The sequence below is a fragment of the Aulostomus chinensis genome, chromosome 3 (assembly GCF_037954235.1).
Source record: "Aulostomus chinensis isolate RoL2024-O1b breed Wild chromosome 3, RoL_Achi_v1.0, whole genome shotgun sequence".
Taxonomy (NCBI): domain Eukaryota; kingdom Metazoa; phylum Chordata; class Actinopteri; order Syngnathiformes; family Aulostomidae; genus Aulostomus; species Aulostomus chinensis.
The window spans coordinates 23,105,778-23,123,967 of NC_141322.1; the positions used below are offsets into that span (position 1 = coordinate 23,105,778).

The window sequence follows — 18,190 nt, forward strand, 5'->3', positions numbered from 1 at the left end:
TAGAATCAGGGAGCAATGGTGTGATTCATTTTTGGAACACTTCACTTTTTCTATAATGCATTAATCAAAAATGAATCAGTTACTCTGTCAATCCTATTTGAGCTCTATATTCTGTAAAAATGAGTAACACAGTCTGCCACATAAACAAATTTACAGATATGTAAACGATAAACTGATATGATTATGAGGCATGTGAAATATAAAAGGAGCATGTGATGAGTTTACTATTAAACCAGGAAACTATTCAATGAATGGACTGCAAGACCCGCATGGTAAATCATCTACCTAGAACAGGGGTCAGCAACCTGCATGCGGCTCTTTCATCCCTCTGCTGTGGCTCCCTGTGGTTTTGGAAAGTAAATGAGTATTTGATTTAAATTAATTTTATTTTAATTCATCAGTTTGTTTGGGGTTTTTTTTAAGGTAAAGGTTTAAATTTGAAGATTATGGCGATCTTGGAGCATCAAAATAAAACGCATTCAGTTTCTCGAAGCTCAAAATACTCGTTACATTTGCGGATGTGCAGCACCCACCGGCACACAGTTTACTGAACTACTCGATCCCTGGTAGCCCAACCGTGGATAAATCCAAGAAAAGAAAAGTTTCTGAGGAAACGTTTTTGTTGCACGTAGAAATAGAATTTTGTTTTCTCCGTAACATTTTGTGGATTTCATAACAGTAACAAAAACAATATATGCGGGGTTATCTTGATGATTATCTTTGAGATGTCAAAAGAGTTTTGTGGCTCCTGATGTTCTTTTTTCTACAGTCATCGGGTCCAAATGGCTCCTTGAGCGTTTAGGGTTGCCGACCCCTGACCTAGAAGGACATGGGACAGTGGGAAACCCTGAAAAACAACAGCAATCACCCATCGTAAAAAGATTCAAATCAGAGAATGACATTTATATTCTTACTGTGAAAATTTAACTTGGTAGACAATGAGCTACAACCTTCTTTACATCAAAATAAGTCTGTCTTAGTTGGACAGATCCTTTCGCTCTCTATGTGCAAGCAACTGTGAGGAGAAGAAGTGCACAGGGACCGTCTAAAAAGTAGTACAACAAAAAGCAAATACTACAAAAAGATTCAACTTCAGTATTTGTCATAAAAGTCAAAAAAAGGCCAACAAGATGTGCTGTCTATGACCTTTGCTGTGCTAGCTTGATTTATGCTAAACAATTAGCAGGTGTTAGCAATATGGCTCCAGTTAGCTAGCTTGTTTTATGTCGAGTTAGAACTTCGCCTCTGAACTTTTCCTGACCACATACATTGTTTATATTGTGTGTATGGGTTTATTTCTCATTAAACAATTTTGCTCACATAGAAACACATTTATGATACACCACTGAATTTAATGTGATCGCCCATCATTTATCATAAATGCATTCTAAAAATGTCTAATATTCAGGTCAGGTACTTTTGGCACAAATTTTCTGCCTTGCAGATCCACACACAAATTCAACGAATTACAGGTCATTTCTTAGAACGTTTCCCAGCATTTGTGCGTGCGTCTGAAGGCATTTGTGTGGAGCTGCAAGGTGGAAAATTAGGGAGAAAAGTCACGTGACAGCGGTAAGCTTGTGCCAAAAGTCACGTGACAGCGGTAAGCTTGTGCCAAAAGTCACGTGACAGCGGTAAGCTTGTGCCAAAAGTCACGTGACAGTTTTTCGTAGTTGTAGAATTGTTTTTTTGTACTTGAAAGGTTTTAGTTTGCACTTAATGGATTAAAAAAAAATTGTAATTGAACAAACGTGTTTGTATGTGTAAAACATGCTGTATTTGTTTCTGAAGCACGGTGTATTTGTTTGATAGGTACGTTTCTTATTTGCAAAACAAAATGCGTCAGTTTGTGAATGATGTTTTGTATTTGCGACCCACACTGAGTTTGTTTGTGAATCGTTGGGCGTGAGTAAAACATGTTTTGTGTGTTTGTGAGGTTTTGGCATGGTTTTAACTCCATAATTCTTCCTTTAAATGAAACCATCTTCACCAAAGCTTTTATAAGTTGGTGAAATAGAATAATATGTACAAATGTTTGAAAATATGGAAATTACAAGCAAGTTCAGTGCCACGTTAACATTTAAAATATTGTGGTCTAACTGTTACAAAAGTCAATTAAAATCTCAAATGGTGTTTTTAGTCCGACAAGGAAATTTTTACTTTATTTCCATTTGAGAGGAAAGTTGTTTTTATTGTTAAAAAAAAGTATTTATTAAATATTTATTATCAGGTGGGTTTTGTTTTTTGTTCTTTACTCTGTTTTACAGACCTACAGCTATTGATTTACAAGGATTTCTATTTCTGGAGCCATTTACAATAACTTTAAGAATTTCAATCACATATTTGTACCATTCAAGTTACTTATTTGATACCATATTTAATAGTTTAAATGGTAAATGCTCTCAATTTTATATAGCACTTTTCTACCTTAGCGGCACTAAAAGCGCTATACAGTGTCATCTCATTCACACACACACTCACGGATCAGGAGCAATTATGGTTTCAGTATCTTGCTCAAGGACACTTTGACATGGTCACCGGAGTCGGGGATCGAACCAGCGACCCTTTGGTTGCTGGACGGCCACTCGACCCCTGAGCCATGCTGCCCACTGTAGTTTAAAGTATTTCCTCTTAGATTGCAGTTAGATCATTCTTTTCTGTTCTGCGTTGCTGACCAGGGAGAAGCTGGTCCTACTGGTGCTCGTGGACCCGAGGGTGCTCAGGGACCTCGTGGAGAGTCTGGCACTCCCGGATCACCTGGACCTTCTGGTGCTTCCGTAAGTGATGCCAACATGCTTGTCAGTACTTGTTGCCATTTAAATTTGAGGATACAGAAGCATTTCAGCTGTGTCAAAAACTTTATTTTAGCATAATTTAACAGTACTTCATGTATGTTATGTCATATTATTACATATTCACGAATATTAACTGCCCCGGGGGAGTGTATTTTTAACAATGACAACCTAGACTAACTCCAATCAGTCTTGAAAACATAGAGTGTAAAGATTATTGTGGTACATTCACTTGCTTTGTTTCTCTCCAGGGAAACCCCGGTACTGATGGTATCCCCGGATCTAAAGGATCAGCTGTAAGTATAAAACCCATATTTGTAGATTTCACACTTTCTTTTACAGTTTTTTTTAATTAGCCGTTTTATAGTAGATATTAATTCATTGTTTTCTTCACACCTCCAAAAAAACACGGACACTACACAATAAACCGATCAAAACCTTCAACCAAGACTGTCTTTAATACATAAATATGTAATTTTTTGAACAATGAAACTTAATGAATGGTTGAAATGAACACTGAAACTATAGCAGTTTATCTGTTTGAGCTGAGCTGAATGAACGTCAAAGATGCCCACAAGCCAGTAACCTTGAAGTGATAGTGTGTGCTGCGCACTTAGATGTCAGGATGGTTGTGTTACTTGTCAGCTGACTAACGCTGTGTGTCTCCCTGAAGGGTGCTCCTGGTATTGCTGGTGCTCCTGGTTTCCCTGGACCTCGTGGGCCTCCTGGGCCTCAGGGAGCAACTGGACCTCTCGGGCCAAAAGGAACATCTGTATGTACTCTGAATAATTCATGAACCAGAGATAGCTCCTTTCAGTTGAGTGGCTAGGACACAATCTAGGTCCAAGTTTATTCCCTGTTTGCGAATTATATTATATTCCAGAAATAATAGTACTGAATCTCTCTCTCTCTCTCTCTCTCTCTCTCTCTCTCTCTCTCTCTCTCTCTCTCTCTCTCTCTCTCTCTCTCTCTCTCTCTGTCTTGGTTGTCTGTTTGTCCATTTAGGGAGACCCAGGTATTCCAGGATTCAAGGGTGAGGCAGGACCTAAAGGAGAAATTGTGAGTTTTATTTTCTTTTACATTGTCTTGTATTTCCGATAGACTGTCGAAAAGAAATGGATGAAGACTCCAGCGCTGAAAAGTTACGCCAAATATGTGCTTTATACCTGCATTCCTTCTCTTGACCAGCAGGGTGTAGCGTTATGAGAAACTGAAACTTCAGACTTCCCTCATAACCTGAAAGAACATTTTTGTTATGGGTTAATCTGTTAGATTCAAGTGTTTTCATGTGGTTGACTCGGGTCCCACTGTGAGTAACAGTCAGTTTGAGTCCACAAAGCAGTGGGTTTGAAATTCCTGATCGTTTGCCAAGTTTTGCTACATCCAGAATTTGATATCTACTAACCAGACAAATAATAAATATGAACGGTAATCCCTTGAATTCTGCAGATTTGAGATATTCCGGGCATCTTTTTCTTATTTAATGACTTTTGCTTCAGGCAGTTTCTTGTTTAGTCTTAAGAAATTAAGAGCATATAAACATTTTCTTGGTCATGAAATATCTTCTCTCCCTGTATAAACTTAAACTCTACTTGACGTGTTTTTCAGGGACCAGCTGGTCCTCAGGGAGCGCCTGGCCCTCAAGGAGAAGAAGGCAAAAGAGGACCCAGGGGTGAGCCGGGCGCTGCTGGACCACTTGGACCTCCTGGAGAGAGAGTTAGTCCCACCAAATTTGTTAAATCCCCAGTGATTTCATAGGTTATTGAAACGTATACTTATTGGTAATTTGCAACTTTTGGTTATGTTCCATATAGCCCTGCTTTGTTGCAAAGAAAACAATTGATGAATGATGCTAATAATTTGTCACTTCAGTTTTAATGGGTCATAAGAACAACTGTGTTCTCTGGTCACAACGCCTCAGAACCTCTTCAAGACCACAGGGATCATAATGTTGCTGTTATCATAAGCCTGACTGTTGTTTTTGTTAAGGGAGCTCCTGGTAACCGTGGTTTCCCTGGTCAAGATGGTCTCGCTGGCCCTAAGGTAAGAGGAATGGTTATTATTGCTGTAGAAATAGAAAATCAGCGCTTAAATAAGAAAATAAGCAGAAATGTAATAAAAGGAAGATATGGATATGGCAGAGGAATGAGGGGGTATTGAAATGTGTGCAGCAGATGCCTCAATAGTCACGGGTGTAAATCTGTGAAACTGGAAATTAATGCGATGCATCTGCTGCATGTTGAATCTGGAAAATTGTTGTAAACAACAACAGTCCAGTATTCTTCCTGTCCCCTGATTTGACTGTTACACTGACAGAATGACATTTCTGAGTGTTCATCTAGCCTGATAATCACCTTGACTCGACTGCAAGTCAAATTGAACCCAATAATCTGCCAGTGCAACCAAGATAAAATAAGACTACTGCATGGCTGGAGCTGGAAGTAGTTCGGTTGTACATTTTTGCTGAATTTTGCGACTTTTTTATTCTGCACGTCAACACCACTGTCGTTTCTAACAGGCTTGTATCGTTTTTCTTTTGTTCTGGAAAATTCATCCACCTTTAGATAGCTGGAGGACTCGCACAGAGTAGCAAAGTGCCTCCAAAACCCTTATTTCCCTCTATTTTTACTGATTTGTTTATTTTTGCAAGCACAACGCATAATTAAAAGAAATTGTACTCACATTTGCTAGCATCTAATTTGCATCTGTTATCCTTGGGCAGATAGAGAGTAAAAAGAAAAAGAACAACCAGGGAGCAGAAAAATCCCCTCATGATAGTAATAATAATGTATTTGAATTATATTACTCCAGTTCACCTTACAAAACACACTTCAAAATAAGCAGCATTCATGAAATCAAACAGAGCAGCAATACACATCATTAAGGCAAAACTAGATCATTAAAGGAAATAAATATGAAATCATCATTATCACATAAAAGCCCAGCAGGATGACGTAACACAAATAATAAGTATAATAATACACGATGTATGATGCAGGCAATGATGATAAGTTTGTGCTGACTATGAAACACAGCAGCAGCAGTCCTGAGTTAACCTTGATTCTGAGAGGAAGAGAAAGTCTAAGTTGAAGCGTGCAGATTTTCAAGCTGCTCTGTCTCTTACATAATGTGATACTGAGGTCTTGTTATTTTTCCCCAGAGTTTGACTGAAACAATTGGCTTTATTTTATAAGGTTTTCATCGCTTTATTAACAAAAATCAATCCAAGGAACGGGATTTCAGTAAAAAAAAAAAAAAAATGGAGATCTACAGTATGTAATACTGTGGATTAAAGAACTTCAGACAAAGAATTTGGGGATAAATAAGTATTTTTTTTTATTATTCATCTCATTTGACTACCTAAATTTTCTCTCAAATTAATATTCAACGTACTTTTTTGCGAACGATTTTAAGGGGCAGGTGGCATATGGATGGCTTTTCATGCCTCATTAACTTATAATAACTCTCACTTCAAGATGATTTTAAAATGTCAGTTGCAGTTTTAAAATTATGTGTGCAATGAGGCACATAATGTATTTGGTTTTTTCCTCCAGCAATATTGAAAGTAATAAATGCTCGCAGGCAGCAATGATACTTGTAGTTTCACCATGTCACCATAAGATGGCAGCACACTTCCAAAGCCTTTCTTGCACAGGTGCCCTGAATCACCAATGGCAGCACCTCATTTAACATGATCTTCCTTCACTCAGTTTCATTTACACCAAAATGAATCTGCCAGAATTTAATCTTCTCATCTCCAGCAAGTCAATGAAACTCTTTCACACTATTAAGAAGAAAACTCATTTTCTCTGCAGTTTGGGAATTGAAATGTCACCTCCTTAGTGATTTGACTGAGTGTGTCCAACCCTTATTTTATTCTTTTTTTAACACAGGGAGCCCCTGGAGAGCGTGGACCTGCCGGTGCCAGCGGTCCCAAGGGCGCCACCGGTGACCCTGGACGTCCTGGAGAGCCTGGTCTGCCTGGTGCCAGAGTAAGCTCTTTACTACCACAACAAAAGAAAATGCAGATTATCCACTTGGTTATCGGTTAATCGTAGTCATTTCCACTAGTTGGTGTTGAAGCACTGGTTTTAATCCAGTATCTCATGATGCCTTATGTTCTTACCTTTGTATCTTGACCCATCTGGATGTCGCCTGTGTCTCTGACAGGGTCTGACTGGACGCCCTGGCGATGCTGGTCCACAAGGCAAAGTTGGACCTTCTGTGAGTGCATTTTGTCTACTTTTTTAATTGCTACAGTTACTTTTTTAATCAATAAAGTATTCACACATCATCACAATGCATCATTAGAGGCTTTATTTTATTATAATACGACCACGGAGAGACTTGTACCTTGAGTAATTATACTATCGACACAACAATTAGTAAGTGGTCCATCAAACTCTCATCAGAGTGAATGAATCCAGTCATCTGACCGCTTTTTTCCCAGGGGTGTTTGTGATTGAAATGAGCTCAACTGCTCTGATTTTCTGTAACAGAAAAATCTTTTTAGTTTCAGCTTCACTTGGCAATTCCCAGACATGTTCCAGTTAGAGTATCTATGGTTACAGAGGCCCACAGTGGCCATATGGGGGGGGGGGGGGGGGGGGGGGGACGACGACATATGTATTGAATAATAAAATATATACATTTTATGGCCATGAAATAAAACTTGATCTCAAAATTGAATCATTTGTGTACATGAGATAATGAAATAACGTGCTCCCACTCCTTGACTGATTAATAGTGTTAAGATATAACTTGTTCCCTGTCTTTCCCCCACCCATGGTCACTCTAGACCTCCGTACATGTATATAAAACACCTTACAACTATGTAGTATATGATGTTTTAGTGTGAAGTTCATTGATCACAACATACACTAAAACTTTGACATATCCAACTGAATTCTTGGCATCTATTTTTACATTAACCTATTGACATTTTTATATCACTCTGCTGTTGTCACTCTGCATCCCAAACACTTTTCCAAACTTTTACAATTTAGATATGAGAGTTACAATTAAGAATGTTTAACCAATTAGCTGTTCTGGGACTGTTTTATTAAAACATCATTGACAGTGATGAAGCACTTCTCTCATTATTTGACTGCTGAGGACAAACTGGCATATGGGCAGACTGATTATGATTGAGTGATTATATTTTTAGCATTAAATCTGTTCCTTCCTAGCTCTCCCGTGTTATCCCTCTGGGGTTTGTTTGCTTCGTTATTCATTAATCTATTTCGGAGCAAGTGGAAGAAGTGAAAAATTGAGTTGCAGTTTTTTTATCTTGAGGCCATGCTGGACATTTTTCTGTTATTCTACCTGCAGATGTTTGGATCCTCAAGCAATAATACACCTTTCTGCCTCAGTCTCCTGGCTAGAATCAAGTGGGATGAAGCATTTTCAATTGCCGCTATCTTTGTTACCAATTTACAGCATTTTGGTCATTTGTTGTTTTGCTTTTTTTTTGTCTTTTTTATTTTATTTATTTTTTTTAAATATGCTCCATAACTGATTGATCTAACTTTCAACTAGGGAGCTCCTGGTGAAGATGGTCGCCCAGGTCCCCCTGGCCCACAGGGAGCCCGTGGACAGCCTGGAGTCATGGGATTCCCCGGACCAAAGGGAGCAACTGTAAGCAATTATGCAATAAAATGATGATATAATAATAATAATATAGAGAAAATTGTTCCACCATGTCAGACTTTGGACAATTGTTGCCTCTGTTGTAGCCTCTCTACAGACAAGGGCCTGCTAATATTCAGTTAATATTCCTTAATAATTTCAGGCATTTTAATTTGAACCATTACTTGCGCCCACTTTCATCTCATAATAGGTTCACAACATCATGAATCTGCAGGGGCTCTATCACTTACCTCTGCACTCTGGGTTTTTTCTGTGGTAATTAGGGGGAAGGTGGTAAGCCTGGTGAGAAAGGACTGGCTGGTGCACCTGGTCTGAGAGTAAGTTGCTCACTTCTTCTACTTTCAGAGAACTGCAGATCACATCCAGCTGTGTTGTACATGCTCTGATTTGAGAAAAGAAAAAGTTCAGGATTGCATTGTAAAGTTAGCCAGAGTGATCAACTGTAGGTGGAATCTCATTTAGAATAGAATTTAATAGAATTGAAACGAACAGAATAGAATAGATGGAGTTAAGGTTTCATGTCATGCTGCAGTTCTTCAATATTAGCTGCTGTTTCTGATTGGTGCCTTCAAAAATGTGCTGAAAGATAAAATATGAACAGAAATATAGTGATATTGAGCAGCATATGCGTACATGTCTAATAGTGTAACTGCAATGAATGCTAATCCCATGAATTTAGTTACTGTGCTGATGTAGCAGCAGGTGTTGCTCAAGAGCAATATATAAAGAATGAACAGTAATATTACACCAGTGTCTATATAATGTGCACTGTATCATATATATGAATATACAAACCATATCCAAGCGATTACATTTCATTAGTGTTTCTGTGCCTACAGTGAGACATCATTGATCTCCCGTTTCTGTAGCTCAGCTCCCTCATGTTGAAAAGCTCAATTATAGCTATCAGATGTCTATGGAGTTAATAACATCAGGTTTGGCTTAACTGTTGATATCCATCTATTTGTCTCCCTCCTCTTCTCTCCTCAGGGTCTGCCTGGCAAAGACGGAGAAACTGGCCCTGCTGGACCCCCCGGCCCAGCTGTATGTAACTCTAACCCCTCCAATGCCGCTTCATATAGCTTTAACACTGATAGCATCTCTCCTTTTTCTCAGTCTACACTTAGGAGCATCCGTATCTCCATTCCCCAGACTTCCTTGTTGATAGCACTGTCTGGAAAAAATAGTCCTTGACATTAATGTTTGGACATGGTAGGATGATACTGATGATTCAAAGATTTTCTGCTTGTTTGTAGGTGTCTGTGCAGTTGTTTCAGTTCCATTCTTATTTGTCCCAGAATTTAATTTACCATCTACAAAAAATAGCAAAATGGACATTTGTCACCACAGTTACAGCAAACAGCCAAAAACAACAGTGTTCCTATTGGAACGGAATCTATCACAAAGCAGCCACAAGGAAACAGTATTAAACCTAAATGTTGTCAGGCATTTCTCACATCAAAATCCTGTGTGAAATTCAGTTTATGACAAACGCTGATTGTGATGGATTCTGTCTTTAGGGCTCAGCTGGAGAGAGAGGAGAGCAAGGACAACCTGGTCCCTCAGGTTTCCAGGTAAGTCTGTCAGTTCACACGTCTGCATTTCATTACATGTCAAAGTTTATTTACAACCATGAAACTACTTCTGTGTTGACAGTTTCTCACAGTACAGAGGCTTAACCTGCATTTTCTTTTGCTGCATACTGTTAACATGCAAATTCTTTGTTGTTTGTTTGTTCATGTCTTTCTATTTTATGATGCCTTTGTCTTATCTCCTGTGTACAGGGTCTGCCTGGACCTCCTGGTCCCCCTGGTGAGGGAGGCAAGCCTGGAGATCAGGTGGGTGCTCCTTGTGGGGAGCTTATACAGTAGATTCTGTTTTAAGAGCTTGAGGACAAGATATGTGGTACAAAAGGAGGCTATGCTCATGTCAGTAGAAGGAAATTATTATCCAAATTAGCTCACAGCAAATGACCCTCTAGCTACGTGTCTTCCGACTCCGACAGTGTGTTTCACTGATAAGAGACATTTGAATTCAGACTGTTAATGAACGAAGGCAGAAACTCTGCTGCTTCACGAGAGCCGAGGAGTTTTTCCTCTAAATGTGCATGGAAAGAAGTGTAATAAAGACTGTGTACATTTTCTTAAATATACAAGAGCACCCATCCTTCAGTATATGGTTCTCTTTGATAAATATAATTACATATACATTAGCCAGGTCACTACTGCATCTGTAAGCACAGTTTAACTCATCCATTTATAGGGGTAGAAATGTCGCTAAAATGACTTCCTCTCTTAAAAACGTACACACTTGAGTCATATGATTTATATTCTGTGTATATTCTGTCTCCAGGGTGTTCCTGGAGAGGCTGGAGCTGCCGGCGCCACTGGACCCAGAGTAAGTTGATGTTTTATTCAACTGTGCTACTGTTCAGAAGACGTAATGTCAAACATGACTGACTCTTGACTGTGTCACCATGCAGGGAGAGCGTGGTTTCCCAGGAGAGAGAGGAGCTGCCGGTCCTCAGGGTCTGCAGGGACCCCGAGGGTTGCCTGGAACTCCTGGAACTGACGGACCCAAGGTGAGGGAGCAACACAGATCTGGACACGTCTCGTCATTTAAGTCAGCAGATAACTCCGTGAATGATACTTAAACTCAACACGTATCTGGTATTTGCTGTGTTAATATCACCTCTATCACTGAGGTTTCCAAAGGGGACATGTTTGATTCAGAGAGGTAAATGTAAATTTCTCATTCTTTTTACTTTTTACTTTTTTCTTTTTTATTCAAGGAAGATGCAGAACTTCTCAAACATACCATTTTTATTTTTTGCATCTAGAAATATATTAATATAGTCATAGTCAAACAGAAAATTATTTTTAAAAATGTGTTTATTTAAAATACAAATAAAATCAACTTCCCATAACCACATGCGTATTGGTCTGGTACTGCAGTACAGCAGTATGTAATCAAACTACACTCCCACCTGCTTATCAGCTATCAGCAAATTCCAGCCATTTTTTCCCCCCAACTACATTGTGAGATGGTGAAGTGCCCCAAGCAGTTGCAATTCCCACTTTGGGATTGTTATCTGGCTCAGATTTTAATCCCAGTTCAGAGGGTTTTTTCTCCCCCTTAAGGTCAGACAGAGAGGATGAGGATTATAGATCTGACACAAGGGTGATGGTGATGACACCAGGAGGGATGAGCAGTCAGTTGTGAAGGATGAAGCAGGATTCAGAGAAAAAAAAAGCAGCACGTTTTGCTTCAAGTTACGTTGTATGTGTGCCCATATGCAATGATGAGGTGCCATAAATTCTCCCCAAAATATACAGTATTTAGAAAAAAGCCTTTGACCCCTTGATCAGAGGCAGCAGTGTTGGTGTGTGTCTGTGTGAATCGCTGCTGATAAGCTATCAACATTTCACCAGAAGGGGGCCTGCTGGGGCCACGTAGGACGAATCAAAGTCTGCAATTGATTCTATTTGCTTTTTCTCTGCTTTGATATTTTGAAGTAAGATGGTGTTCGGATAAAACTCTCATTTGACTTACAAAACAGACTTTGAGATTTGACTGAGTAATGACATGAACATGTGGAATTGTAGTTTTTTTTTTAATGTCTAAGACTGATTGACAGAGTTTAATGGTTTTTTTTACATTCTGTTCCACACATTGATTGGATTTGTTCAACAAAGATTGTAAAAGTTTACTTTTATCCAGCACATAAACGACTAGCATCAGGTTGCACTAGAATATATCACATAGAGTGCTCTACAAAATTAAAAAAAAAAGAAAAACAAAATGTTCACCCTGTAAAAAAGAAACTAATAAAATATTGATTAAATGACAAATTCAAATAGAAATGTAAAGTATTAGATAATAATGAAATAAAGATAAAGGCAAAATGACATACTATATATATATATATATATATATATATATATATATATATATATATATATATATATCTCCTAAACTTGAAATCGCTTGTTTTCCTGATGTGAAATTCATGAATCTAATGATAGTATGTTTTTAAAAACATTCATCGGATCGATCAAACGCATACAGAGGAAGATATGATTTCCAGTGGTCATGATGTCATCTATTTCTGTTGTTTTATGTTTAAATGATCTACATTCTTGTCACTGAAGGGGTCAGGAAGTCTGAAATCTCTCTGGCTGATTCTTTGGACGAGCCTTTTCTAAAATATTAAAAGAACCTACTACGTGACCTTGAATTATCCATGGACAACAGCCATGACATTTATTTGTAAAGTTTGCATGAATGTTGACCTCGAGAGGTGTGTCTAATATTTTGACCTCCTCATTTACATACGTGAATGTAATGCACCAGACTTCAATAATAAACATTAAATAGAATAATCACCTTTTCAGAGAGCTTCTGCAATAGCTAAAACATTAGGAACTTTGCAGACTTCATGGCTGAGCTGATGTATTTGATGTGTTTATATTACGTCAGTGCACCTCATGAAGTAGTAACTGTATCCCAATAACTCATGAGGATTTCTGTGTTTGGGATATTACTGGAAATATAAAAAAGAGTCACTCAGAACAGATGTGGAAGTGTGAAAAAAGTCACTCAGAACAGATATGGAAGTGTGAAAGCAGTCCCTCAAAACAGATCCAAAACGTGCAAACATTCATCTAAAAAAAGTAACGCTTCATCCTGATCACCATCAGGTGTGAAGCAGTGTCAATCTAACCTCAGCATGAACAAGAGAATTCTGTTAATGATGTTTAAATAGTGCGAATGCGCCCAAAGCTGCACGGCGTCAGTGGCTTTGGTGATGAGGTATAGTCAGTCAGCCACCTGAGGTACCTTTGGTCGACTGCCTTTACTCTAACCTCTCTCACCATTACAGGGAGCCATTGGACCCGCTGGCGGTGGTGGAGCTCAGGGACCCCCTGGCCTGCAGGGTATGCCTGGAGAGAGAGGAGCCTCAGGCATTCCTGGACCCAAAGGAGACAGAGTAAGCTGAATAATTGTGTATTTTTTTTTTAGGTATAGTGTAGAATTGACTTTACCATGTCAGGTAACTGTCCTTTTTTTCAACCCCACCCCAGGGTGACATTGGAGAGAAAGGACCTGAAGGTGCTTCTGGCAAAGATGGCGGCAGGGTAAGTAAAATTCATCTATTTTCCTTTTCTTGTCAGCTTATAGTCAAAGTGAAGCTTCAAAAATTAAACACATCACAAACCTTTCAACCTCCAAAAATCCCTCCTTCTTAAGAATGCTATTTTTTGTATTACAGGGTCTCACTGGTCCCATTGGTCCTCCTGGTCCAGCTGGTCCCAATGGTGAGAAGGTAAGTCTCATCTTTATATCCCAACATTCTTTGTTGGTTTTTGGCTTGAGATTTCTGAAGCTGGTGTTTGTAGTTCAATTACTGATACGGCTGCTGTGTCTTACAGGGTGAATCTGGTCCTGCTGGTCCTTCTGGAGCTCCTGGTACCCGTGGTGCACCTGTGAGTGTTCAACAATGACGGTTCACCCTGAAAATGGTCTTTTTTGGGGGGAAATTTTGAACATGAAATTATTTTGTGGTGTAAAAGGACTGTTGTTTTCTGAAGTGCCTGATACTTTACTGATACTGTAAGATTAGTTTTTCTGTATAATAGAATTGTGTCGCATTAAGTAAGTGTTCAAATAATCCTCCGTATTCACTGTGCCTCGTCTTTCCTCCTACAGGGTGACAGAGGTGAGACTGGACCTCCCGGGCCTGCTGGATTTGCTGGGCCCCCTGTAAGTAACAAACACAATGCTGACTAGTTTTTTTTTTCTCTTCAGAGGTTTGAATAACATGACTCCAGGTAACTAAATGACCTGACATTTACTTCATGACCTGGAACCGTGTTCTACATGTATGCTGGACATGCTAGCAAGGTTGCAGCTTTACACATTTAAACTGTAATTTAAAAATCCTGCCATACTTGAGATGATGAGTCTTTTCACAGTTTCTCAACAGAGATACACTTCATGTGAATGATTATTATTTGCGGCATAAAACCAAGAGTTTGGCTTTGTCCACCAAACTGTTTTTTTCTGTAGGTAATGTATGTTCTTAGTTGTCTGCGATGGTCGCGCCACATTTTTACACGATGCCCCAAACACCTGCAGCATGACTAGGAGCTGAGCATTTTCAAAAAAATGTTCAAATTAGGTAAAATCCTGCATTTTACACTTCTTATCTAGTCTTGCATTTCCAGGTGACACATGGTGGCACATCAGTCGTCACATCTTACGCTTACCAGTGGTACACAATGTTACAAAACGTCATGAATCCCACACAGACCAGGAAGTGTTTCTTGTCTTCCGTTGTGTATCAATATTCCTGAACACACTGGAGAGGAAGTGGGCTACTCGACCTTGCGCATACATTTTTACTTTCATGAACATGCCATATCATTGCAACCACAATGTCTTACCTGAAAAATACACTCCGCCGCCAAAACTATCTGAAAAGCTCCCTAATAGGCGCCATATTTACAGATATATGCCTATAGAACCCATTTTAAAACCTCCTCATAAAATGTAATTAGTGAAATAATGTGAGCAGTATTTAGTAGCTCTTCTACTTGTGAGAATAAAAAAGACAAATACATGTAACTGTGTAGAGTGCAGACCTCCATCGAGGCCAACGCATAGGTGATGTTTTGCTATGTAAAATGGATCTGGTTTAAAATTGTTCTGTGTTTCCCTTCCTTGATCTTTATTGCATCCTTGCTGCAAGTGCCGTGAAGTCGTTCCGGTAGTTTTAAACGGAATCCTGTTTTAAGCCTCGATCCGGCAGTTATTATCATGACAGACAGTGTATTTCCTTGAGTGTGTTTCTGTGGAGAGAGAACTGCGTGTTGGCGTCTAATCACTCATTCATTTGTGTCCTCCCAAAGACTCACGGGCAGAAATCAAATAAAGGTCTTTGATAAACTGCATCCTTCAACATTGATTTTCGTCAGTATTTTTTATTTTATCATGAGATTCTTGTTTATAGGTTGCACCATGATTAATTATTGAATTTGTGTCAGGATGAATAACACTATATGGTGTCTTAATGTTTTTTGCCTCACAGTCTAAAGTCATTGCAGCTTATTGCCACACACTCACAATAGATGCTACAAAGAACATCAACAACTCCTGTTTGATACTTTAAAATCATAGTTCGCACCCCTAAACTTTAATTTGCTACTGAAGCAGTAAAATTCCCTTTTGTGTTTTAAAACTCCTGCAGCGCTGCATTTGTCTGCTGTTAGTTAATTTCTTCAATAGAAAGTCATTTTAATTTTGGCCACTGCCTCAGTAATGTGGTATGTTTCAACATATTTTGATGCATGTTTGAAGTGTCACAAGGTTGATGGAACATACTGCAAATGCATGGGGGGGGGGGGGGGACACTCAATTTTTCACAAAGTCAAAGTCACTATTTTCACCTTTTACAGAAAAAAGAGTAAATGTGAAAAATTAACTAATCGTTAAGTGGCAAACAAAACTATTTCTGTGAACAGAAGAACAATTACAACTTGGTTAGGCTGACATCTTCTGATGAAACTATGTTTCGTGCCGCTTTCTTCGTTTGCTCCTAACTAATTGATAGAACGCACCTAGTTACATTTCCCTCTCAGCAGCATTTATTTTGCTTTTAAATTGGCTTAAACAAATTTGGTGTCAATTAAATGGAAACAAGACTGGTGCAATGGTTGATGACTGTAAGCAGCTTCAGGAGATTCATGATTTCATCTAACTGACGCAGTATTGTTAGATGGACAGCAGCAGAGGTCACTACGATTCGCCACCAAACATTTCAGAGGGAGAGGAGAGGAAAAGAAACAGTTATAGCGACTTGACAAATTTCAGGACTTCCACAGGGAAGGTTTTTAAAAGGGTTACCCAGATTGGAGGAAATAAGAGAAGCTGTGCAATAAATCAAAACATGAACGGTTGTATTGAACGTTTGCTAAAGCTCTTACGGTCTTTCACAACAAAACTGTTTGTGTTTGTTCTCCAGGGCGCTGATGGTCAACCTGGACTCAAGGGAGAGCAGGGAGAATCTGGACAGAAGGGTGACGCTGGTGCCCCCGGACCACAAGGACCATCTGGTGCCCCTGGACCTGCTGTGAGTGTCAGACTCTGTAGCAAACAGTTTTCTTTCTCTAGGGACCATTCAGTCCCAGTTTTTGAAAGTTTAACTATATTTTGTATAACCAAAAGACAGATTCAGACTTAAAGTTAGTATTTGTCATCAGAAAAAAACATCATGTAAGATAATTGCTATTTCTCTTGGTTAAATGTTTTATTTCTGTTCCAGGGTCCTACTGGTGTTTCTGGACCCAAAGGTGCTCGTGGTGCTCAGGGACCCCCTGTGAGTTACCATCTCTCTTTTTTTTCCTCCAGTGCTTTCTACCATATAAAATGAAGAAACCATCATTCTGACACTTTATTGCACCTCACTGTCTTTCAGGGTGCCACTGGTTTCCCTGGTGCTGCTGGACGCGTCGGACCCCCCGGTCCCAACGTAAGTTCAGTCCCCCAATATCTTGTTCGTGTGCACATGTAGCCACTTTTGTTTCACTTCATTATTCAGTTGCTTTTCATAAATTGGAAAAATTCGGATTCAGGCTAATGCATAAACTTTTGTGATGTCATGTACTGATTTACTTCTACTTCTTGTTATAAGGAAGCTGCTGAATTAATTTAGGTAACATGAGAAAGTATGAACTAACTAGAAAGCGTTCAGAGCCACTTATATCCACCAAGGAGGTTACGTTGATACTGAACACGATAAATTTTCTTCATATCTGCTTTCCAGATCACCGATGCAGAACACGATCCATACTCTCTCCAGGAGATTAATACTTATCGCTCTGATTTAAAATACATTGTCTCAATAAATTTCATCAATATATGCTCACATTTTACAGAGATATTGACCATTATATTGAAAATATGTCACATATTTAGAATTCAATCAAGATGATTTCTGGAAGCCAAAATGTTCTACTTTTTGTTTTAACAGTTTCAGGAATTTGATCAAAGTTTGTCTATGACATACCCATGAATCACTATTTCCTACCAGTGGTGTAGAAAGGCCACCAGCGTCCAGGAGCTACCACTCCTTCCAGTAAAGTTAATCAGAATCCCTCTATTGCTTTTTGAGATATCCTGCTAACAAGCAGACAGTGGTTATCACGTTACCTCCTTGGCTGAGGTAATTATACGACATAACGCTACGGCATGTTTTGGAGGTAGAGTGGCCGTCTAGCAAAAGAAGGGTCACTGGTTCGAGCCTCACTTCCCCCAGTGACCATGTTGAAGTATCCTTGAACAAGATACTGTACCCCAAATTGCTCCTAATGGCCCTGCGTCAGACCGGCAACCCATCCAAGGTGATATCCCCCCGCAACCCTTAACAGATTAGCGGTATAAAAGATGGATAGATAATATTACATTTGACACCAAGTACTGACTCTTCAAATCCCTATTTATACAGTACAGATACTTGTATAGTTCGATTCATTCTTTGCTCCCTGTGTGTGCTGGGAAAAGAGGCCTGATTTGTGTTGTCTAAGTAAGCAGCAGGTGCAGCTGAACAGATAAATGTCACCTGACTTATTATCACCTCAGTGGTCTTTTTAATAGGCCCCTTTCACAGGGTAAACACAGGTGTAGTTAATAAAATTCTTTATGGCCTCATTCCATTTAGTGGGTCACAGCCACTCCAGTGAGCCAGTGTG

At 39.2% G+C, this 18,190-nt stretch overlaps 1 protein-coding gene across 2 annotated transcripts in view; it reads left to right on the forward strand.

The window, feature by feature from the left end:
- The window catches only part of col2a1b (collagen, type II, alpha 1b), a 51,186-nt gene that overhangs the window by 19,891 nt on the left and 13,105 nt on the right, over positions 1-18,190 (forward strand). For both annotated transcript variants that reach the window (XM_086199771.1, XM_086199772.1), the window contains 23 exons: positions 2,679-2,777; positions 3,044-3,088; positions 3,466-3,564; positions 3,798-3,851; positions 4,401-4,508; positions 4,782-4,835; positions 6,686-6,784; positions 6,963-7,016; positions 8,331-8,429; positions 8,705-8,758; positions 9,432-9,485; positions 9,962-10,015; positions 10,226-10,279; positions 10,794-10,838; positions 10,924-11,022; positions 13,324-13,431; positions 13,526-13,579; positions 13,714-13,767; positions 13,874-13,927; positions 14,151-14,204; positions 16,465-16,572; positions 16,765-16,818; positions 16,918-16,971. In XM_086199771.1, the coding sequence (XP_086055897.1) occupies positions 2,679-2,777; positions 3,044-3,088; positions 3,466-3,564; positions 3,798-3,851; positions 4,401-4,508; positions 4,782-4,835; positions 6,686-6,784; positions 6,963-7,016; positions 8,331-8,429; positions 8,705-8,758; positions 9,432-9,485; positions 9,962-10,015; positions 10,226-10,279; positions 10,794-10,838; positions 10,924-11,022; positions 13,324-13,431; positions 13,526-13,579; positions 13,714-13,767; positions 13,874-13,927; positions 14,151-14,204; positions 16,465-16,572; positions 16,765-16,818; positions 16,918-16,971 (1,611 nt within the window). The remainder of the gene's footprint in view (positions 1-2,678; positions 2,778-3,043; positions 3,089-3,465; positions 3,565-3,797; positions 3,852-4,400; positions 4,509-4,781; positions 4,836-6,685; positions 6,785-6,962; positions 7,017-8,330; positions 8,430-8,704; positions 8,759-9,431; positions 9,486-9,961; positions 10,016-10,225; positions 10,280-10,793; positions 10,839-10,923; positions 11,023-13,323; positions 13,432-13,525; positions 13,580-13,713; positions 13,768-13,873; positions 13,928-14,150; positions 14,205-16,464; positions 16,573-16,764; positions 16,819-16,917; positions 16,972-18,190) is intronic.